The sequence below is a fragment of the Chiloscyllium plagiosum genome, unplaced genomic scaffold (genome assembly GCF_037043375.1).
Source record: "Chiloscyllium plagiosum isolate Xiang-an unplaced genomic scaffold, Cpla_swu_hap1 HiC_scaffold_13, whole genome shotgun sequence".
Classification (NCBI taxonomy): domain Eukaryota; kingdom Metazoa; phylum Chordata; class Chondrichthyes; order Orectolobiformes; family Hemiscylliidae; genus Chiloscyllium; species Chiloscyllium plagiosum.
In genome coordinates this window covers 3,375,852-3,402,138 of record NW_028270151.1, presented here as the reverse complement: position 1 = coordinate 3,402,138, position 26,287 = coordinate 3,375,852, and the positions used below count along the sequence as shown (strand labels likewise).

At 57.0% G+C, this 26,287-nt stretch overlaps 1 protein-coding gene across 1 annotated transcript in view; it reads left to right on the top strand.

The window, feature by feature from the left end:
* The window catches only part of LOC122555674 (uncharacterized), a 260,338-nt gene that overhangs the window by 141,169 nt on the left and 92,882 nt on the right, over positions 1–26,287 (top strand). The window contains exon 25 of the mRNA XM_087993923.1: positions 21,951–22,134. Coding sequence (XP_087850049.1) covers positions 21,951–22,134 — 184 coding nt within the window. The remainder of the gene's footprint in view (positions 1–21,950; positions 22,135–26,287) is intronic.

Genomic DNA, 26,287 nt, shown 5'->3' with positions numbered 1-26,287 from the left:
ACCAGATATCCCAACCTAATCTAGTCCCATTTACCAGCATGTGGCCCATATTCCTCTGGACCCTTCCTATTCATATACCCATCCAGATGCCTTTTAAATACTGCAATTGTACCAACCTCCACCACTTCCTCTGGCAGCTCATTCCATACACGCACCACCCTCTACGTGAAAGAGTTTCCGCTTGATCCCTTTTAAATTTTTCCCCCTCACCTTAAACATATGCAGTCTAGTTTTGGACTTGCCTAGCCTGAGAAAAAGATATTGGCTATTTACCCTATCCATGTCCCTCATGATTTTATAAACCTCTATAAGGTCACCTCTCAGCCTCCTATGTTCCAGGGCAAGCAGCCCCAGCCTATTTAGAACAACAACAAAGAACTTTACAGCATAGGAACAGGCCCTTTGGCCCTCCAAGCCTGTGTCGATCCAGATCCTCTACCTAAACCTTTCGCTGATTTTCTAAGGATCTGTATCCCTCTGCTCCCAGCCCATTCATGTATCTGTCTAGATACATCTTCAATGATGCTATCATGTCCGCCTCTACCACCTCCACTGGCAACACATTCCAGACACCCACCACACTCTGCGTAAAGAACTTTCCACGCATATCTCCCCTAAACCTTTCCCCCCTCACTTTGAATTTGTGACCCCTTAGTAATTGAGTCTCACTCTGGGAAAAAGCTTCTTGCTATCTGCCCTGTCTGTATCTCTCATGATTTTATAGGCCTCAATCAGGTCCCCCCTCAACCTCCATCTTTCTAATGAAAATAATCCTAATCTACTCAAACTCTCTTCATAGCTAGCACCCTCCATACCAGGCAACATCCTGGTGAACCTCCTCTGCACCTTCTCCAAAGCATCCACATCCTTTTGGTAATGTGGCGACCAGAACTGTACACAGTATTCCAAATGCAGCCGAACCAAAGTCCTATACAACTGTAACATGACCTGCCAACCCTTGTACTCAATACCCTGTCCAGTGAACAAAAGCATGCCTTATGCCTCTGACCACTTTACTGACCTGTGTTGCCACCTTCAGGGAACAATGGACCTGAACACCCAGATCTCTCTGCACATCAATTTTCCCCAGGACTTTTCCATTTACTGTCTGGTTCGCTCTTGAATTGGATCTTCCAAAATGCATCACCTTGTATTTGCCCAGATTGAACTCCATCTGCCATTTCTCTGCCCATCTCTCCAGTCTATTTATATTCTGCTGTACTCTCTAACAGTCCCCTTCACTTTCTACTACTTCACCAATCTTAGTGTCATCTGCAAACTTGCTAATCAGACCACCTATACCTTCCTCCAGATCATTTCTATATATATCACAAACAACAGTGGTCCCGACACAGATCCCTGTGGAACACCACTGGTGACAGGTCTCCATTTTGACAAACTCCCTTCCACTACCACTCTCTGTCTCCTGTTGCCCAGCCAGTTCTCTGTCCATCTAGTGACAACACCCTGGACCCCATGCGACTGCACCTTCTCCATCAGCCTATGATGGGGAACCTAGCAAACGCCTTGCTGAAGTCCATGTATATGACATCTATAGCCCTTTCCTCATCAATCAACTTTGTCACCTCCTCAAAGAATTCTATTAAGTTTGCAAGACATAACCTTCCCCGCACAAAACCGTGCTGCCCACTATCAATAAGCCCATTTTCTTCCAAATAGGAATAGATCTTATTCCTCAATATCTTTTCCAGCAGCTTCCCTACTACAGATGTCAGGCTCACCGGTCTATAATTACCTGGATTATCCCTACTACCCTCGTTAAACAAGGGGAAAACATTAGCAATTCTCCAGTCCTCAAAACCTCCCACCCTGACAACATCCTTGTAAATCTTTTCTGAACCTTTTCAAGTTTCACAACATCCTTCCCATAGGAGGAGACCGGAATTGAATGCAGTATTCCAAAAATAACCTAACCGATATCCTATACAGCCGCAACATGACCTCCCAACTCCTATACTCAATGCTCATACCAAACAAAAGCAAAGCCTTTTTCATTACCCTGTCAACCTGTGACTCCACCTTCAAGGAACCATGAACCTGCACTCCAAGGTCTCTTTAGAACATGGAACAGTACAGCACAGTGCAGGTCCTTTGGCCCTTGATGTTGTCCCTGCCTTTTATCCTGGGATAAAAGAATCAGACTAAGATCATTAGCTTGAGATCAGACTAACCTACATACCCTTCATTGTATGATCTTCCATGTGTCTATCCAAAAGTTGCTTAAATGTCCCTAATGTCTCTGACTCCAGTACCACTGCTGCCAGTGCAATCCACACACCCACCATTCTCTGGATAAAGAACCTACCTCTGACATCTCCCCTGAACCGTCTTCCGTTCACCTTAAAATTACGCCCCCTTGTGATAGATATTTCTGTCCTGGGAAAAAAAGTCTCTGGTTATCCACTCTATCAATGCCTCTCATCATCTTGTATATCTCTATCAAGTCACCTCTTATCCTTCTTCGCTGCAACAAGAAAAACCCTAGCTCCCTCAGCCTTTCTTCATAAGAAATGCTCTTCAATCCAGGCAGCGTCCTGGTAAATCCCTTCTGCACCCTCTCTAAAACGTCCACATTTTTTCTATAATGAGGTGACCAGAACTGAACATAATATTCCAAGTATGGTCTAACCAGGGCTTTATAGAACTGCAGCATAACCTTGCAGTTCTTAAACTCAATCCCCCGCTAATGAAAGCCAACACACCTTATGCCTTCTTAACAACCCCATCAACTTGGGTGGCAACCTTGAGCGATCTATAGATATGGACCCCAAGATCCCTCTGTTCCTCCACACTGCTTAGAAATCAGCAACACTCCCCAGATTCTTTTGGTTAAGTGTGTTAGTCCTGATTTGCTTTTACAAAATGTGGCACCTCACATTTATCTAAACTAAACTCCATCTACCACTCCTTGGCCCATCGGCCCATCGGATTGATGTCAGGTTGTGCTCTAAGATAACCTTCTTTGCTGTCCACCACACCTCTAATGTTGGTGTCATCTGCAAACTTACTAATGTTTCCTCCGATATTCACATCCAAATAATTTACATAAATGAGAAAAAGCAGTGGACCCAACATTGATCCTTGCAGTACTCCCCAGGTGTCAGGCCTCCAGTCCTCCAAAATACAACCCTCGACCACCACCCTCTGTCTCCCACCACCACCCTCTGTCTCCCACCAACACCACCCTCTGTCTCCCACCACCACCCTCTGTCTCCCACCACCACCCTCTGTCTCCCACCAACACCACCCTCTGTCTCCCACCACCACCCTCTGTCTCCCACCACCACCCTCTGTCTCCCACCAACACCACCCTCTGTCTCCCACCACCACCCTCTGTCTCCTACCACCACCACCCTCTGTCTCCCACCACCACCCTCTGTCTCCTACCACCACCACCCTCTGTCTCCTACCACCACCCTCTGTCTCCCACCAACACCACCCTCTGTCTCCCACCACCACCCTCTGTCTCCCACCACCACCCTCTGTCTCCCACCAACACCACCCTCTGTCTCCCACCACCACCCTCTGTCTCCCACCACCACCCTCTGTCTCCCACCACCACCACCCTCTGTCTCCCACCACCACCCTCTGTCTCCCACCAACACCACCCTCTGTCTCCCACCACCACCCTCTGTCTCCCACCACCACCCTCTGTCTCCCACCACCACCCTCTGTCTCCCACCAACACCACCCTCTGTCTCCCACCACCACCCTCTGTCTCCCACCACCACCCTCTGTCTCCCACCACCACCACCCTCTGTCTCCCACCACCACCCTCTGTCTCCCACCAACACCACCCTCTGTCTCCCACCACCACCCTCTGTCTCCCACCACCACCCTCTGTCTCCCAACAACACCACCCTCTGTCTCCTACCACCACCACCCTCTGTCTCCTACCACCACCCTCTGTCTCCTACCACCACCACCCTCTGTCTCCTACCACCACCCTCTGTCTCCCACGACCACCACCCTCTGTCTCCTACCACCACCCTCTGTCTCCTACCACCACCACCCTCTGTCTCCCACCACCACCACCCTCTGTCTCCTACCAACACCCTCTGTCTCCTACCACCACCACCCTCTGTCTCCTACCACCACCACCCTCTGTCTCCTACCACCACCACCCTCTGTGTCCCACCACCACCCTCTGTCTCCCACGACCACCACCCTCTGTCTCCCACGACCACCACCCTCTGTCTCCTACCACCACCACCCTCTGTCTCCTACCACCACCACCCTCAGTCTCCCACCACCACCACCCTCTGTCTCCCACCACCACCACCCTCTGTCTCCCACTACCACCCTCTGTCTCCCACCACCACCACCCTCTGTCTCCCACCACCACCACCCTCTGTCTCCCACCACCACCCTCTGTCTCCCACCACCACCACCCTCTGTCTCCTACCACCACCACCCTCTGTCTCCCACCACCACCACCCTCTGTCTCCCACCACCACCACCCTCTGTCTCCTACCACCACCACCCACTGTCTCCTACCACCACCACCCTCTGTCTCCCACCACCACCACCCTCTGTCTCCTACCACCACCACCCTCTGTCTCCCACCACCACCCTCTGTCTCCCACCAACACCACCCTCTGTCTCCCACCACCACCCTCTGTCTCCCACCACCACCCTCTGTCTCCCACCAACACCACCCTCTGTCTCCGACCACCACCCTCTGTCTCCTACCACCACCACCCTCTGTCTCCTACCACCGCCCTCTGTCTCCCACCAACACCACCCTCTGTCTCCCACCACCACCCTCTGTCTCCCACCACCACCCTCTGTCTCCCACCAACACCACCCTCTGTCTCCCACCACCACCCTCTGTCTCCCACCACCACCCTCTGTCTCCCACCACCACCACCCTCTGTCTCCCACCACCACCCTCTGTCTCCCACCAACACCACCCTCTGTCTCCCACCACCACCCTCTGTCTCCCACCACCACCCTCTGTCTCCCACCACCACCACCCTCTGTCTCCCACCACCACCCTCTGTCTCCCACCAACACCACCCTCTGTCTCCCACCACCACCCTCTGTCTCCCACCACCACCCTCTGTCTCCCAACAACACCACCCTCTGTCTCCCACCACCACCCTCTGTCTCCTACCACCACCACCCTCTGTCTCCTACCACCACCCTCTGTCTACCACCAACACCACCCTCTGTCTCCCACCACCACCCTCTGTCTCCCACCACCACCCTCTGTCTCCCACCACCACCACCCTCTGTCTCCCACCACCACCCTCTGTCTCCCACCAACACCACCCTCTGTCTCCCACCACCACCCTCTGTCTCCCACCACCACCCTCTGTCTCCTACCACCACCACCCTCTGTCTCCTACCACCACCCTCTGTCTCCCACGACCACCACCCTCTGTCTCCTACCAACACCCTCTGTCTCCTACCACCACCACCCTCTGTCTCCCACCACCACCACCCTCTGTCTCCCACCACCACCACCCTCTGTCTCCCACCACCACCCTCTGTCTCCCACCACCACCACCCTCTGTCTCCCACCACCACCACCCTCTGTCTCCCACCACCACCACCCTCTGTCTCCTACCACCACCACCCTCTGTCTCCCACCACCACCCTCTGTCTCCCACCACCACCACCCTCTGTCTCCCACCACCACCCTCTGTCTCCCACCACCACCACCCTCTGTCTCCCACCACCACCACCCTCTGTCTCCTACCACCACCACCCACTGTCTCCTACCACCACCACCCACTGTCTCCTACCACCACCACCCTCTGTCTCCCACCACCACCACCCTCTGTCTCCCACCACCACCACCCTCTGTCTCCTACCACCACCACCCTCTGTCTCCCACCACCACCACCCTCTGTCTCCCACCACCACCACCCTCTGTCTCCTACCACCACCACCCTCTGTCTCCTACCACTACCACCCTCTGTCTCCCACCACCACCACCCTCTGTCTCCTACCACCACCACCCTCTGTCTCCTACCACCACCACCCTCTGTCTCCCACCACCACCACCCTCTGTCTCCCACCACCACCCTCTGTCTCCTACCACCACCACCCTCTGTCTCCTACCACCACCCTCTGTCTCCCACCACCACCCTCTGTCTCCTACCACCACCACCCTCTGTCTCCCACCACCACCCTCTGTCTCCCACCACCACCCTCTGTCTCCCACCACCACCACCCTCTGTCTCCCACCACCACCACCCACTGTCTCCTACCACCACCACCCTCTGTCTCCCACCAGCACCACCCACTGTCTCCTACCACCACCACCCTCTGTCTCCCACCACCACCCTCTGTCTCCCACCACCACCACCCTCTGTCTCCTACCACCACCACCCTCTGTCTCCCACCACCACCACCCTCTGTCTCCTACCACCACCACCCTCTGTCTCCCACCACCACCCTCTGTCTCCTACCACCACCACCCTCTGTCTCCCACCACCACCACCCTCTGTCCCTACCACCACCACCCTCTGTCTCCCACCACCACCACCCTCTGTCTCCCACCACCACCACCCACTGTCTCCCACCACCACCCTCTGTCTCCCACCACCACCCTCTGTCTCCTACCACCACCACCCTCTGTCTCCTACCACCACCACCCTCTGTCTCCTACCACCACCACCCTCTGTCCCTACCACCACCACCCTCTGTCTCCCACCACCACCACCCTCTGTCTCCCACCACCACCACCCTCTGTCTCCTACCACCACCACCCTCTGTCTCCCACCACCACCACCCTCTGTCTCCCACCACCACCCTCTGTCTCCCACCACCACCACCCTCTGTCTCCCACCACCACCCTCTGTCTCCCACCACCACCACCCTCTGTCTCCCACCACCACCACCCTCTGTCTCCTACCACCACCACCCTCTGTCTCCCACCACCACCCTCTGTCTCCCACCACCACCCTCTGTCTCCCACCACCACCACCCTCTGTCTCCTACCACCACCACCCTCTGTCTCCTACCACCACCACCCTCTGTCTCCCACCACCACCACCCTCTGTCTCCCACCACCACCACCCTCTGTCTCCCACTACCACCACCCTCTGTCTCCCACCACCACCCTCTGTCTCCCACCACCACCACCCTCTGTCTCCTACCACCACCACCCTCTGTCTCCTACCGCCACCACCTTCTGTCTCCTACAACCACCACCCTCTGTCTCCCACCACCACCACCCTCTGTCTCCTACCACCACCACCCACTGTCTCCTACCACCACCACCCTCTGTCTCCCACCACCACCACCCTCTGTCTCCCACCACCACCCTCTGTCTCCCACCACCACCACCCTCTGTCTCCTACAACCACCACCACCCACTGTCTCCCACCACCACCACCCTCTGTCTCCTACCGCCACCACCTTCTGTCTCCTACAACCACCACCCTCTGTCTCCCACCACCACCACCCTCTGTCTCCCACCACCACCACCCTCTGTCTCCCACCACCACCCTCTGTCTCCCACCACCACCACCCTCTGTCTCCTACAACCACCACCCACTGTCTCCTACCACCACCACCCTCTGTCTCCCACCACCACCACCCTCTGTCTCCTACCACCACCACCCTCTGTCTCCCACCACCACCCTCTGTCTCCTACCATCACCACCCTCTGTCTCCCACCACCACCCTCTGTCTCCTACCATCACCACCCTCTGTCTCCCACCACCACCCTCTGTCTCCTACAACCACCACCCACTGTCTCCTACAACCACCACCCACTGTCTCCTACCACCACCACCCTCTGTCTCCTACCACCACCACCCTCTGTCTCCCACCACCACCACCCTCTGTCTCCCACCACCAAGACCCTCTGTCTCCTACCATCACCACCCTCTGTCTCCCACCACCACCCTCTGTCTCCCACCACCACCACCCTCTGTCTCCTACCACCACCACCCTCTGTCTCCCACCACCACCACCCTCTGTCTCCTACCACCACCACCCTCTGTCTCCTACCACCACCACCCTCTGTCTCCTACCACCACCACCCTCTGTCTCCTACCACCACCACCCACTGTCTCCTACCACCACCACCCTCTGTCTCCTACCACCACCACCCTCTGTCTCCTACCACCACCACCCTCTGTCTCCTACCATCACCACCCTCTGTCTCCTACCACCACCACCCACTGTCTCCTACCACCACCACCCACTGTCTCCTACCACCACCACCCTCTGTCTCCTACCACCACCACCCTCTGTCTCCTACCACCACCCTCTGTCTCTCACCATCACCACCCACTGTCTCCTACCACCACCACCCACTGTCTCCTACCACCACCACCCTCTGTCTCCCACCACCACCACCCACTGTCTCCTACCACCACCACCCTCTGTCTCCTACCATCACCACCCTCTGTCTCCTACCACCACCACCCACTGTCTCCTACCACCACCACCCACTGTCTCCTACCACCACCACCCTCTGTCTCCTACCACCACCCTCTGTCTCTCACCATCACCACCCACTGTCTCCTACCACCACCACCCACTGTCTCCTACCACCACCACCCTCTGTCTCCTACCACCACCACCCTCTGTCTCCCACCACCACCACCCTCTGTCTCCCACCACCACCCTCTGTCTCCCACCACCACCCACTGTCTCCTACCACCACCACCCTCTGTCTCCCACCACCACCCTCTGTCTCCCACCACCACCCTCTGTCTCCTACCACCACCACCCTCTGTCTCCCACCACCACCACCCTCTGTCTCCTACCACCACCACCCTCTGTCTCCTACCACCACCACCCTCTGTCTCCCACCACCACCACCCTCTGTCTCCTACCACCACCACCCTCTGTCTCCCACCACCACCACCCTCTGTCTCCTACCACCACCACCCTCTGTCTCCTACCACCACCACCCTCTGTCTCCCACCACCACCACCCTCTGTCTCCTACCACCACCACCCTCTGTCTCCTACCATCACCACCCTCTGTCTCCCACCACCACCCTCTGTCTCCCACCACCACCACCCTCTGTCTCCCACCACCACCCTCTGTCTCCCACCACCACCCACTGTCTCCTACCACCACCACCCTCTGTCTCCCACCACCACCCACTGTCTCCTACCATCACCACCCTCTGCCTCCCACCACCACCCTCTGTCTCCCACCACCACCCACTGTCTCCTACCACCACCACCCTCTGTCTCCCACCACCACCCACTGTCTCCTACCACCACCACCCTCTGTCTCCCACCACCACCCTCTGTCTCCCACCACCACCCTCTGTCTCCTACCACCACCACCCTCTGTCTCCCACCACCACCCTCTGTCTCCCACCACCACCCACTGTCTCCTACCACCACCACCCTCTGTCTCCCACCACCACCCACTGTCTCCTACCACCACCACCCTCTGTCTCCCACCACCACCCACTGTCTCCCACCATCACCACCCTCTGTCTCCTACCATCACCACCCACTGTCTCCTACCACCACCACCCCCTGTCTCCTACCACCACCACCCTCTGTCTCCTACCACCACCACCCTCTGTCTCCCACCACCACCACCCACTGTCTCCTACCACCACCACCCCCTGTCTCCTACCACCACCACCCTCTGTCTCCTACCACCACCACCCTCTGTCTCCCACCACCACCACCCACTGTCTCCTACCACCACCACCCTCTGTCTCCCACCACCACCCTCTGTCTCCTACCACCACCACCCTCTGTCTCCCACCACCACCCTCTGTCTCCCACCACCACCCTCTGTCTCCCACCACCACCCACTGTCTCCTACCACCACCACCCTCTGTCTCCTACCACCACCACCCTCTGTCTCCCACCACCACCCTCTGTCTCCTACCACCACCACCCTCTGTCTCCCACCACCACCCTCTGTCTCCTACCACCACCACCCTCTGCCTCCTACCACCACCCTCTGTCTCCCACCACCACCACCCTCTGTCTCCTACCACCACCCTCTGCCTCCTACCACCACCCTCTGTCTCCTACCACCACCCTCTGTCTCCTACCACCACCCTCTGTCTCCCACCACCACCCTCTGTCTCCCACCACCACCCTCTGCCTCCTACCACCACCCTCTGCCTCCTACCACCACCCTCTGTCTCCTACCACCACCCTCTGTCTCCTACCACCACCCTCTGTCTCCCACCACCACCCACTGTCTCCTACCACCACCCTCTGTCTCCTACCACCACCACCCTCTGTCTCCTACCACCACCCTCTGTCTCCTACCACCACCACCCTCTGTCTCCCACCACCACCCACTGTCTCCTACCACCACCCTCTGTCTCCTACCACCACCACCCTCTGTCTCCCACCACCACCCACTGTCTCCTACCACCACCCTCTGTCTCCTACCACCACCACCCTCTGTCTCCTACCACCACCCTCTGTCTCCTACCACCACCACCCACTGTCTCCCACCACCACCCACTGTCTCCTACCACCACCACCCTCTGTCTCCTACCACCACCCTCTGTCTCCCACCACCACCCACTGTCTCCTACCACCACCCTCTGTCTCCTACCACCACCACCCACTGTCTCCCACCACCACCCACTGTCTCCTACCACCACCACCCTCTGTCTCCTACCACCACCACCCACTGTCTCCCACCACCACCCACTGTCTCCTACCACCACCACCCTCTGTCTCCCACCACCACCCACTGTCTCCTACCACCACCACCCTCTGTCTCCCACCACCACCCACTGTCTCCTACCACCACCACCCTCTGTCTCCCACCACCACCCACTGTCTCCTACCACCACCACCCTCTGTCTCCCACCACCACCCACTGTCTCCTACCACCACCACCCACTGTCTCCCACCACCACCCACTGTCTCCTACCACCACCACCCTCTGTCTCCCACCACCACCCACTGTCTCCTACCACCACCACCCTCTGTCTCCCACCACCACCCTCTGTCTCCTACCACCACCACCCTCTGTCTCCTACCACCACCACCCACTGTCTCCTACCACCACCACCCACTGTCTCCTACCACCACCACCCTCTGACTCCCTCCACCACCCTCTGTCTCCTACCACCACCACCCACTGTCTCCCACCACCACCACCCTCTGTCTCCTACCACCACCACCCTCTGTCTCCCACCACCACCCTCTGTCTCCCACCACCACCCCCTGTCTCCTACTACCACCACCCTCTGTCTCCTACCATCACCACCCTCTGTCTCCTACTACCACCACCCTCTGTCTCCCACCACCACCCTCTGTCTCCCACCACCACCCCCTGTCTCCTACTACCACCACCCTCTGTCTCCCACCACCACCCACTGTCTCCTACCACCACCACCCACTGTCTCCCACCACCACCACCCTCTGTCTCCCACCACCACCACCCTCTGTCTCCCACCACCACCACCCTCTGTCTCCCACCACCACCACCCACTGTCTCCCACCACCACCACCCACTGTCTCCCACCACCACCACCCTCTGTCTCCCACCACCACCACCCACTGTCTCCCACCACCACCACCCTCTGTCTCCCACCACCACCACCCTCTGTCTCCCACCACCACCACCCTCTGTCTCCTACCACCACCACCCTCTGTCTCCTACAACCACCACCCACTGTCTCCTACCACCACCACCCTCTGTCTCCTACCACCACCCTCTGTCTCCTACCACCACCCTCTGTCTCCTACAACCACCACCCACTGTCTCCTACCACCACCACCCTCTGTCTCCCACCACCACCCTCTGTCTCCTACCACCACCACCCTCTGTCTCCCACCACCACCCTCTGTCTCCCACCACCACCCTCTGTCTCCTACCACCACCACCCTCTGTCTCCTACCACCACCACACTCTGTCTCCCACCACCACCCTCTGTCTCCTACCACCACCACCCTCTGTCTCCCACCACCACCACCCTCTGTCTCCTACCACCACCACCCTCTGTCTCCCACCACCACCCTCTGTCTCCCACCACCACCACCCTCTGTCTCCTACCACCACCACCCTCTGTCTCCCACCACCACCACCCTCTGTCTCCCACCACCACCACCCTCTGTCTCCCACCACCACCCTCTGTCTCCTACCACCACCACCCTCTGTCTCCCACCACCACCCTCTGTCTCCCACCACCACCACCCTCTGTCTCCCACCACCACCACCCTCTGTCTCCCACCACCACCACCCACTGTCTCCTACCACCACCACCCTCTGTCTCCCACCACCACCCACTGCCTCCTACCACCACCACCCTCTGTCTCCCACCACCACCCTCTGTCTCCTACCATCACCACCCTCTGTCTCCTACCACCACCACCCTCTGTCTCCTACCACCACCACCCTCTGTCTCCTACCACCACCACCCTCTGTCTCCTACCACCACCCTCTGTCTCCTACCACCACCACCCTCTGTCTCCTACCACCACCACCCTCTGTCTCCTACCACCACCCTCTGTCTCCTACCACCAGCACCCTCTGTCTCCTACAACCACCCTCTGTCTCCTACCATCACCACCCACCATCTCCTACCACCACCACCCTCTGTCTCCCACCACCACCACCCTCTGTCTCCTACCACCACCCTCTGTCTCCTACCACCACCCTCTGTCTCCTACCACCACCACCCTCTGTCTCCTACCACCACCACCCTCTGTCTCCCACCACCACCACCCTCTGTCTCCTACCACCACCACCCTCTGTCTCCCACCACCACCACCCTCTGTCTCCCACCACCACCACCCACTGTCTCCCACCACCACCACCCTCTGTCTCCCACCACCACCACCCTCTGTCTCCTACCACCACCACCCTCTGTCTCCTACCATCACCACCCTCTGTCTCCCACCACCACCACCCTCTGTCCCTACCACCACCACCCTCTGTCTCCCACCACCACCACCCTCTGTCTCCTACCACCACCACCCTCTGTCTCCTACCATCACCACCCTCTGTCTCCCACCACCACCACCCTCTGTCTCCTACCACCACCCTCTGTCTCCCACCACCACCACCCTCTGTCTCCTACCACCACCACCCTCTGTCTCCCACCACCACCCTCTGTCTCCTACCACCACCACCCTCTGTCTCCTACCACCACCACCCTCTGTCTCCCACCACCACCCTCTGTCTCCTACCACCACCACCCTCTGTCTCCTACCACCACCCTCTGTCTCCCACCACCACCACCCTCTGTCTCCTACCACCACCACCCTCTGTCTCCCACCACCACCCTCTGTCTCCCACCACCACCACCCTCTGTCTCCCACCACCACCACCCTCTGTCTCCTACCACCACCACCCTCTGTCTCCTACCACCACCACCCTCTGTCTCCCACCACCACCCTCTGTCTCCCACCACCACCACCCTCTGTCTCCTACCACCACCCTCTGTCTCCCACCACCACCACCCTCTGTCTCCTACCACCACCACCCTCTGTCTCCCACCACCACCCTCTGTCTCCCACCACCACCACCCTCTGTCTCCCACCACCACCACCCTCTGTCTCCTACCACCACCACCCTCTGTCTCCTACCACCACCACCCTCTGTCTCCTACCACCACCACCCTCTGTCTCCTACAACCACCACCCACTGTCTCCTACCACCACCACCCACTGTCTCCTACCACCACCACCCTCTGTCTCCTACCACCACCACCCTCTGTCTCCTACCACCACCACCCTCTGTCTCCTACCACCACCCTCTGTCTCCCACCACCACCACCCACTGTCTCCTACCACCACCACCCTCTGTCTCCTACCACCACCACCCTCTGTCTCCTACCACCACCCTCTGTCTCCTACCACCACCACCCACTGTCTCCTACCACCACCACCCTCTGTCTCCCACCACCACCCACTGTCTCCTACCACCACCACCCTCTGTCTCCCACCACCACCCACTGTCTCCTACCACCACCACCCTCTGTCTCCCACCACCACCACCCACTGTCTCCTACCACCACCACCCTCTGTCTCCTACCACCACCACCCTCTGTCTCCCACCACCACCCTCTGTCTCCTACCACCACCACCCTCTGTCTCCTACCACCACCACCCTCTGTCTCCTACCACCACCCTCTGTCTCCTACCACCACCACCCACTGTCTCCTACCACCACCACCCTCTGTCTCCTACCACCACCACCCTTTGTCTCCTACCACCACCACCCTCTGTCTCCTACCACCACCACCCTCTGTCTCCCACCACCACCCACTGTCTCCCACCACCACCCTCTGTCTCCCACCACCACCCTCTGTCTCCTACCACCACCACCCTCTGTCTCCCACCACCACCCACTGTCTCCCACCACCACCCTCTGTCTCCCACCACCACCCTCTGTCTCCTCCCACCACCACCCTCTGTCTCCCACCACCACCCTCTGTCTCCTACCACCACCACCCTCTGTCTCCTACCACCACCACCCTCTGTCTCCTACCACCACCACCCTCTGTCTCCTACCACCACCACCCTTTGTCTCCTACCACCACCACCCTCTGTCTCCTACCACCACCACCCTCTGTCTCCCACCACCACCCACTGTCTCCCACCACCACCCTCTGTCTCCCACCACCACCCTCTGTCTCCTACCACCACCACCCTCTGTCTCCTACCACCACCACCCTCTGTCTCCCACCACCACCCTCTGTCTCCTACCACCACCACCCTCTGTCTCCCACCACCACCCTCTGTCTCCCACCACCACCCTCTGTCTCCCACCACCACCACCCTCTGTCTCCTACCACCACCACCCTCTGTCTCCCACCACCACCCTCTGTCTCCCACCACCACCACCCTCTGTCTCCTACCACCACCACCCTCTGTCTCCCACCACCACCCTCTGTCTCCCACCACCACCACCCTCTGTCTCCTACCACCACCACCCTCTGTCTCCCACCACCACCACCCTCTGTCTCCCACCACCACCACCCTCTGTCTCCCACCACCACCCTCTGTCTCCTACCACCACCACCCTCTGTCTCCCACCACCACCCTCTGTCTCCCACCACCACCACCCTCTGTCTCCCACCACCACCACCCTCTGTCTCCCACCACCACCACCCACTGTCTCCTACCACCACCACCCTCTGTCTCCCACCACCACCCACTGCCTCCTACCACCACCACCCTCTGTCTCCCACCACCACCACCCTCTGTCTCCCACCACCACCCTCTGTCTCCTACCACCACCACCCTCTGTCTCCCACCACCACCCTCTGTCTCCCACCACCACCACCCTCTGTCTCCCACCACCACCACCCTCTGTCTCCCACCACCACCACCCACTGTCTCCTACCACCACCACCCTCTGTCTCCCACCACCACCCACTGCCTCCTACCACCACCACCCTCTGTCTCCCACCACCACCACCCTCTGTCTCCCAGCACCACCACCCTCTGTCTCCTACCACCACCACCCTCTGTCTCCCACCACCACCACCCTCTGTCTCCCACCACCACCACCCACTGTCTCCCACCACCACCACCCACTGTCTCCCACCACCACCACCCTCTGTCTCCCACCACCACCACCCTCTGTCTCCCACCACCACCCACTGTCTCCCACCACCACCACCCTCTGTCTCCCACCACCACCACCCTCTGTCTCCCACCACCACCACCCACTGTCTCCCACCACCACCACCCTCTGTCTCCCACCACCACCACCCACTGTCTCCCACCACCACCCTCTGTCTCCTACCACCACCACCCACTGTCTCCTACCACCACCACCCTCTGTCTCCCATCACCACCCTCTGTCTCCCACCACCACCCTCTGTCTCCTACCACCACCACCCTCTGTCTCCCACCACCACCACCCTCTGTCTCCCACCACCACCCTCTGTCTCCCACCACCACCCTCTGTCTCCTACCACCACCACCCTCTGTCTCCCACCACCACCCTCTGTCTCCCACCACCACCACCCTCTGTCTCCCACCACCACCACCCTCTGTCTCCCACCACCACCCTCTGTCTCCCACCACCACCACCCTCTGTCTCCCACCACCACCACCCTCTGTCTCCCACCACCACCACCCTCTGTCTCCCACCACCACCCTCTGTCTCCTACCACCACCACCCTCTGTCTCCTACCACCACCACCCTCTGTCTCCTACCACCACCACCCTCTGTCTCCCACCACCACCACCCTCTGTCTCCCACCACCACCACCCTCTGTCTCCCACCACCACCCTCTGTCTCCTACCACCACCACCCTCTGTCTCCCACCACCACCCTCTGTCTCCCACCACCACCACCCTCTGTCTCCTACCACCACCACCCTCTGTCTCCCACCACCACCACCCTCTGTCTCCCACCACCACCACCCTCTGTCTCCCACCACCACCCTCTGTCTCCTACCACCACCACCCTCTGTCTCCCACCACCACCCTCTGTCTCCCACCACCACCACCCTCTGTCTCCCACCACCACCACCCTCTGTCTCCCACCACCACCACCCACTGTCTCCTACCACCACCACCCTCTGTCTCCCACCACCACCCACTGCCTCCTACCACCACCACCCTCTGTCTCCCACCACCACCACCCTCTGTCTCCCACCACCACCCTCTGTCTCCTACCACCACCACCCTCTGTCTCCCACCACCACCCTCTGTCTCCCACCACCACCACCCTCTGTCTCCCACCACCACCACCCTCTGTCTCCCACCACCACCACCCACTGTCTCCTACCACCACCACCCTCTGTCTCCCACCACCACCCACTGCCTCCTACCACCACCACCCTCTGTCTCCCACCACCACCACCCTCTGTCTCCCAGCACCACCACCCTCTGTCTCCTACCACCACCACCCTCTGTCTCCCACCACCACCACCCTCTGTCTCCCACCACCACCACCCACTGTCTCCCACCACCACCACCCACTGTCTCCCACCACCACCACCCTCTGTCTCCCACCACCACCACCCTCTGTCTCCCACCACCACCCACTGTCTCCCACCACCACCACCCTCTGTCTCCCACCACCACCACCCTCTGTCTCCCACCACCACCACCCACTGTCTCCCACCACCACCACCCTCTGTCTCCCACCACCACCCTCTGTCTCCTACCACCACCACCCACTGTCTCCTACCACCACCACCCTCTGTCTCCCACCACCACCCTCTGTCTCCCACCACCACCCTCTGTCTCCTACCACCACCACCCTCTGTCTCCCACCACCACCACCCTCTGTCTCCCACCACCACCCTCTGTCTCCCACCACCACCCTCTGTCTCCTACCACCACCACCCTCTGTCTCCCACCACCACCCTCTGTCTCCCACCACCACCACCCTCTGTCTCCTACCACCACCACCCTCTGTCTCCTACCACCACCACCCTCTGTCTCCCACCACCACCACCCTCTGTCTCCCACCACCACCACCCTCTGGCTCCTACCACCACCACCCTCTGTCTCCTACAACCACCACCCTCTGTCTCCCACCACCACCCTCTGTCTCCCACCACCACCCTCTGTCTCCTACAACCACCACCCACTGTCTCCCACCACCACCACCCTCTGTCTCCCACCACCACCACCCTCTGTCTCCCACCACCACCCTCTGTCTCCTACCACCACCACCCTCTGTCTCCCACCACCACCCTCTGTCTCCCACCACCACCCTCTGTCTCCTACAACCACCACCCTCTGTCTCCCACCACCACCCTCTGTCTCCTACCACCACCACCCTCTGTCTCCCACCACCACCCTCTGTCTCCCACCACCACCCTCTGTCTCCTACCACCACCACCCTCTGTCTCCCACCACCACCACCCTCTGTCTCCTACCACCACCACCCTCTGTCTCCCACCACCACCACCCTCTGTCTCCCACCACCACCACCCTCTGTCTCCTACCACCACCACCCTCTGTCTCCCACCACCACCACCCTCTGTCTCCTACCACCACCACCCTCTGTCTCCCACCACCACCACCCTCTGTCTCCTACCACCACCACCCTCTGTCTCCCACCACCACCACCCTCTGTCTCCCACCACCACCACCCTCTGTCTCCCACCACCACCCTCTGTCTCCCACCACCACCACCCTCTGTCTCCTACCACCACCACCCTCTGTCTCCTACAACCACCACCCACTGTCTCCCACCACCACCCTCTGTCTCCTACCACCACCCTCTGTCTCCCACCACCACCCACTGTCTCCTACCACCACCACCCTCTGTCTCCCACCACCACCACCCTCTGTCTCCCACCACCACCCTCTGTCTCCTACAACCACCACCCACTGTCTCCCACCACCACCACCCTCTGTCTCCTACCACCACCACCCTCTGTCTCCCACCACCACCCTCTGTCTCCTACCACCACCACCCTCTGTCTCCCACCACCACCACCCTCTGTCTCCTACCACCACCACCCTCTGTCTCCCACCACCACCACCCTCTGTCTCCCACCACCACCACCCTCTGTCTCCTACCACCACCACCCACTGTCTCCTACCACCACCACCCTCTGTCTCCTACAACCACCACCCTCTGTCTCCTACAACCACCACCCACTGTCTCCTACCACCACCACCCTCTGTCTCCCACCACCACCCTCTGTCTCCTACCACCACCACCCTCTGTCTCCTACCACCACCACCCTCTGTCTCCCACCACCACCCTCTGTCTCCTACCACCACCACCCTCTGTCTCCTACAACCACCACCCTCTGTCTCCTACAACCACCACCCACTGTCTCCTACCACCACCACCCACTGTCTCCCACCACCACCACCCTCTGTCTCCCACCACCACCACCCTCTGTCTCCTACCACCACCTTCTGTCTCCTACCACCACCACCCTCTGTCTCCTACAACCACCACCCACTGTCTCCCACCACCACCACCCTCTGTCTCCTACCACCACCACCCTCTGTCTCCTACCACCACCACCCTCTGTCTCCCACCACCACCACCCTCTGTCTCCCACCACCACCACCCTCTGTCTCCCACCACCACCACCCTCTGTCTCCTACCACCACCACCCTCTGTCTCCCACCACCACCACCCACTGTCTCCCACCACCACCACCCTCTGTCTCCCACCACCACCACCCACTATCTCCCACCACCACCACCCTCTGTCTCCCACCACCACCACCCTCTGTCTCCCACCACCACCACCCACTGTCTCCCACCACCACCACCCACTGTCTCCCACCACCACCACCCTCTGTCTCCCACCACCACCACCCACTGTCTCCCACCACCACCACCCACTGTCTCCCACCACCACCACCCTCTGTCTCCCACCACCACCACCCTCTGTCTCCCACCACCACCCACTGTCTCCCACCACCACCACCCTCTGTCTCCCACCACCACCACCCTCTGTCTCCCACCACCACCACCCTCTGTCTCCTACCACCACCACCCTCTGTCTCCCACCACCACCACCCACTATCTCCCACCACCACCACCCTCTGTCTCCCACCACCACCACCCTCTGTCTCCCACCACCACCACCCACTGTCTCCCACCACCACCACCCACTGTCTCCCACCACCACCACCCTCTGTCTCCCACCACCACCACCCACTGTCTCCCACCACCACCACCCACTGTCTCCCACCACCACCACCCTCTGTCTCCCACCACCACCACCCTCTGTCTCCCACCACCACCCACTGTCTCCCACCACCACCACCCTCTGTCTCCCACCACCACCACCCTCTGTCTCCCACCACCACCACCCACTGTCTCCCACCACCACCACCCTCTGTCTCCCACCACCACCACCCACTGTCTCCCACCACCACCACCCTCTGTCTCCCACCACCACCACCCTCTGTCTCCCACCACCACCACCCTCTGTCTCCCACCACCACCACCCACTGTCTCCTACCACCACCACCCTCTGTCTCCCACCACCACCCACTGTCTCCCACCACCACCCTCTGTCTCCTACCACCACCCTCTGTCTCCCACCACCACCACCCTCTGTCTCCCACCACCACCACCCACTGTCTCCCACCACCACCACCCACTGTCTCCCACCACCACCACCCTCTGTCTCCTACCACCACCACCCTCTGTCTCCTACCACCACCACCCTCTGTCTCCTACCACCACCACCCTCTGTCTCCCACCACCACCACCCACTGTCTCCCACCACCACCACCCTCTGTCTCCCACCACCACCACCCTCTGTCTCCTACCACCACCACCCACTGTCTCCCACCACCACCACCCTCTGTCTCCTACCACCACCACCCTCTGTCTCCTACCACCACCACCCTCTGTCTCCCACCACCACCACCCTCTGTCTCCTACCACCACCACCCACTGTCTCCTACCACCACCACCCTCTGTCTCCCACCACCACCCACTGTCTCCCACCACCACCCTCTGTCTCCTACCACCACCCTCTGTCTCCCACCACCACCACCCTCTGTCTCCCACCACCACCACCCACTGTCTCCCACCACCACCACCCTCTGTCTCCCACCACCACCACCCTCTGTCTCCCACCACCACCACCCACTGTCTCCTACCACCACCACCCTCTGTCTCCCACCACCACCACCCTCTGTCTCCCACCACCACCACCCTCTGTCTCCCACCACCACCACCCACTGTCTCCTACCACCACCACTCTCTGTTTCCTACCTTGAAGCCAATTTTGTATCCAAATGGCTAACTGTCCCTGAATTCCACGTGACCTAACCTTGCTAACCAATCTACCATGTGGAACCTTGTCGGGTACTTTGCTGAAGTCCACATCGACAATGTCCACCACTCTGCCTTCATTAATGTTCTTTGTTACTTCTTTGAAAAATTCAATCAAGTTTGTGAGACACTATTTCCAACTCACAAAATGATGATGACTATGCCTAATCAATCTTTGTCTTTTCAAATACTTTTAAATCCTGTCCCTCATGATTCCGTCCAACAGCTTACCCACTACTATGTTAGGCTCAGTAGCTTGCTGGTCGGCTCACTCCCACATAAGCCACTTGGTAAAAGCTGCAATTGTCTCCTAGCAACAGCACTGGGCAAGGCTCTCACACATGTTAGTAAGGAGCAGGCCAGCTCTAGGCAGTGATTCTAGCCCTCTGCTCAGCTAAAGGTAAAGTCACTATAGTCCCAGAGAAACGAAGAGCTGCTCCATTATCAGAGAAAGATTCTGGATCAGTGGTGCTGGAAGAGCACAGCAATTCAGGCAGCATCCGACGAGCAGCAAAATCGACGTTTCGGGCAAAAGCCCTTCATCAGATCCAGAATCTGGTTTCCAGCATCTGCAGTCATTGTTTTTACCTATCAGAGAAAGATGCCTGGTGGTGGGTTAACCTGAGGGTCACCACACCTCAGGTAAGGGGAGAGACTGAAAAGGAGAGTCCTTCATAGAATCATAGAATCCCTACAGTATGGAAATAGGCCCTTCGGCCCAACAAGTCGCCACCGACCCTCCAAAGAGTAATCCATCCAGACCTATTCCTCTACACTATTACTCTACATTTACCCCTGACTAATGCACCCAACCTACATATCTCTGAACACTATGGGCAATTTAGCATGGCCAATTCACCCTAACCTGCACATCGTTGGACTGTCGGAGGAAACTGGAGCACCCGGAGGAAACCCACGCAGACACAGGGAGAATGTGCAAACTCCACAGAGACAGTCATCCAAGGCTGGAAGCGAACCCCGGTTCCTAGTGCTGTGAGGCAGCAGTGCTAACCACTGAGCCCCCATGATGGCCCTTCATGGTGAATAGTGAGCCGGTGTGGACATTGAACCCATGCTGTTGGCAAAACTGGAGCCTGTTGAGTTCTAATGGATCCAGGTGCTTGGGTCGATACTGGGTGACTTTAACTTCCCAGCTGATGAATTTCTGTCACAGAGGGTTTGAATGATCAGGTCGGGGGCTAAAATCCCTCTCCCCATTTTTACCCTTGCTCTAGTAATGAAGTCTCTCAGTATCTCTGATTGTGTTTACATCTCCCATAGGGTGAAACCAAGCCTGGGTCTCGAGGGGAGAAAGGTTTCCGGGGTCGTGCTGGCCAGCCTGCATTGCCGGGACCACCTGGAACCCCAGGTGTGGGTTACCCTGGTCCAAAAGGACAAAGTGGCCCTGTGGGAGATCCCGGGTTTCCAGGTGAACATGGTTCGAAAGGACAAAAAGGTCTGAAAGGTAATGCTGCATGAGAGTGTCATGATTACATCAGCGTTATCATGCAATAACTTTCAAAAGTAACATTGTGCAGTAAATGAAACCCTGACATTATTGTCATGTATCATTTCAGATATCTTTAATTAAACTCTTCAGCGATAGCATCATATAGTACAAGAGGCCTTTCAGTCTTTTGACATACAAATACTTAAAGCTACATTAGTCCGACACTCCAGCACTGGGCCCATAGCCTTGAACACTATGACATTTCAACTGCTCATCCCAGTACGGTTTAAAGGTTGTGAGGTTTGCCTCCTCAGTTCCCCTCCCAGACCCTCACCACCCACTGGGGGAAAATGTTTATGTTATGACCCATCTCTGGAGCAGCTGGAAGTTGAACTAGGGGCTCCTGGCCTGGAGACAGGGACACTACCTGTATGATACAGGTTTGTATCAGAACAATTGCAGAACTATTGGCTGGATCTTTGGAGAGTCGGGTCAACATTGGTAGCCCTTGAAACAGAAATTGCCACCCAATTTTAGTCCCTGGTACCCGCTACTGGCAATTTTCACCGACGTGGGTAAACATGCAAATTGGGTTTGTTTTTCCGTATGAGCAGTTTGTACATGTCATTGTTACTATGTGGCTCGTTGAGTCTTTCTATAATGTGTACAGGGTGACCAGGCATCAGAGGGCTGTGAGTTACAATGGAGCCGTGAGTAACAACAGAGCTGAGAGTAACAACGGAGCTGAGAGTAACAATGGGGCTGTGAGTAACAATGGGGCTGTGAGTAACAGTGGGGCCGTGAGTTACAATGGGGCTGTAAGTAACATTGGACCTGTGAGCAACAATGGAGCCGTGAGTAACAACGTAGCTGAGAGTAACAATGGGGCCGTGAGCAACAATGGGGCTGTGAGTTACAATGGGGCCATGAGTAACAATGGGGTTTTGAGTTACAGTGGGGCTATGAGTTACAGTGGGGCCGTGAGTTATAATGGGGCTGAGAGTAACAGTGCGGCCGTGAGTAACAGTGCAGCCATGAGTAACAATTGGGCCGTGAGTAACAATGGTGTCGTGAGTAACAATGGGGTCGTGAGTAACAATGGAGCTGTGAGTAATAATGGGGCCGTGAGTTACAATGGGGCTGTGAGTAACAGTGGGGCCGTGAGTTACAATGGGGCTGTAAGTAACATCGGAGCTGTGAGTAACAATGGGGCCATGAGTAACAATGGGGTTTTGAGTTACAGTGTGGCCATGAGTTACAGTGGGGCCGTGAGTTATAATGGGGCTGAGAGTAACAGTGCAGCCGTAACAGTGCGACCGTGAGTAACGATGCGGTCGTGAGTAACAATTGGGCCATGAGTAACAATGGGGTCATGAGTAACAATGGGGACGTGAGTTACAATGGAGCTGTGAGTAACAATTGGGACTAGAAGGATTCTGAGGGGTGGCTAAAGGTCATGGAAGTGGCATTAGGAGTGTGTAGGAGTTGAAGGGTAAGGGCTCGAGGGCCCAAAGGCCTTTAACACAGCTCGGCTGGTGTCCCAGAGAACTGAGACAGAACTTTTATCCAGCTCTCCTAGGCCAACCTGTGGTTTATGCTTCTTATTCTGGGAACTACAGGCCTGACTCTATCCCACATGAGCATGGGAATAGGAGTGGGCCATTCAGTCAGTGGCTGATCTGTGGCCTAACTCCATATCCCTGCCTTTTGCCCATATCCCTTAATACCTTAACAAAACTTAATCTACCTCAGGTTTTAAAGTTTCATCCAGTCCAGCATCCAGTGCCATTTGTGGAAGAGAATTCCAAACCTCTCCCACCCATTGTGTATAGAAGTGCTTCCTAACATCTCTCCTGAACGGCCTGGCCCTAATTCTCAGACAATGCCCCTCGATCTAGAATCCTCAATCAGTGGGAATGCTTCATCTACCCTGTCTTTTCCTATTAATGCCTGCTGAGCCTGTGGAGAGAAGGAAAGGAGGAGAGAAGGGGGGTCGTGGGTTGGGTGAGGAAATGGGGGGCATTTTCAGCGAGATACAGAATTGCTCAGCTTGAGCTGCTGACCAGAGCAGTGGAACTGCGCACTGTTACCATGTTCTGGATATAAGTTTGCTCGCTGAGCTGGAAGGTTCGTTTTCAGATGTTTCGTCACCATACTAGGTAACATCTTCAATGAGCCTCCGGACCAGAACATCCAGAACCTCAACCTGAGCTACAAATCTCAAAACTCTAGCCATTACCATGTATTTGAAAGTTGGGTTTCTCTGTGTGAGCTTACATGGTTCAAAACCTTAAATATTTCTTTATATAAATAGTTTATGGTTATGGTTGGGCATTTGAATATTAACCTGGATTTTCTAAAACATCATTTGAAATGCAAGATAAGGTATCAGGTCCTATCAGAGTGTAGCAACCATGTCGACTAATTCAAGATCAGACAGAAGCACTTTTTTCTCAAATGGAATATGTTGATCTGATAAAAGATAATGGTTTTGATTTCAGCTTCTCAGGTAATTCATCAAACAGGCGACTGTTTTGTGATTAATTACTTTTTACAGTCCGTGCCACTGTCAGCTGCAAGTACACCTCTTACTGAGGCTTTCACCTGAATACATGCCTCTGCCCTGATCTCAGTCAGGGCTTTTGATGCCGTAATTCACAGAAGACTGAATCTTATGGCTCCAAACAGCAATTGCTGAATACATGTCCATTTCCCACCTTTATGTGCAAATAGAGGAAGGCATTATCATTATTGTGAGTCATAAACAATACTGATCACTAATAAGTTGCCATTGTTTAGCTTTCTCCCAAACTATTCACTGACGATTGATTGCAGCCTTAATCTCAGCAGGGTGATAAACTTAATGTTAGAGGAGACATGAATAAACTCGCAGGATGCTGTGATCTCAGTATAACACCAGGGATCCCAACAATGCTGAGGATGATTGGGGCCAATTCTAGCACCTGCAGTAGTTTGTTTCTACACAACAGGATGATTATGGCCATTGGAAATCATTTTTCCAAAACTCAGGGCATCCTTGCCAGGGCACCATCCTCCTCAACTATGATCTTCTGTTTATCAGGTTAGGAGTTTGGCTGTTTGCTTGTGATTGTATAATATTAAGAATCAATGCTGAATCTGCTACAATCATTACCTTACCATTGGCCAGAAGACTAATTGTACGAACAGTCAAGTGAAACCATGGTAGGGCCATGTGACTATGCAATGAGCAATTTGTTTCCTGACTGACTTCCCACTATCTACAACATTTCAGTCAGAACCGTGAAGGAATGAAAGTGTAGCTCGTCAAGATTAATGCAAATGTAAGAACACTTCAGACTCTGACACCAGATAGATCAGGTCACTTCAGTAGATTTCCCTGCAAGGATGGATGGCCTCTTCCCTGATGGGGGAATGGCATCTTTCTGTGCTATGTGAGTTTTTATGTTGCTGGTTTAGATATTTATCCAAACTACCACAAGCTGCTGTGGCTGCAGTACACACTCACTACAGAATGCACTGCAAAACATCACCATATTTACTTCCTGAGCAGTTCCAGTCTCTGCCACTGACACCACCGAAAGGACCAGAGCATCATCATGAAGGTATCACTCACCATCCTGAAGAACCACCTAGAATCTTCATTCCTTTTTCATGGAACTGCATCCGTAACAGCAGTGTGGGATCACCTTGTGCTAAAATTGGGCAGAGATACAATACCTGAGAAAGTGTCATGAAGCCTGAGTGTTTAACATTTTTAGAGGGCTTGAGTTTTGAAAGAGTATCAGAAATAAGGTGGGTGAACTTAAGGCGTGGATAGGTACCTGAGACTACGATGTTGTGGCCATCACGGAAACGTGGATAGAAGAGGGACAGGAATGGTTGTTGGAGGTTCCTGGTTACAGATGTTTCAGTAGGATTAGGGAGGGTGGTAAAAAAGGAGGGGGGGGGGGGTGGCGTTGCTAATTAGAAATGGTATAACAGCTGCAGAAAGGCAGTTCGAGGGGGATCTGCCTTTAGAGGTAGTATGGGCTGAAGTCAGAAATAGGAAAGGTGCAGTCACCTTGTTGGGTGTTTACTATAGGCCCCCCAATAGCAGCAGAGATGTGGAGAAACAGATTGGGAAACAGATTTTGGAAAGGTGCAGAAGCCACAGGGTAGTAGTCAT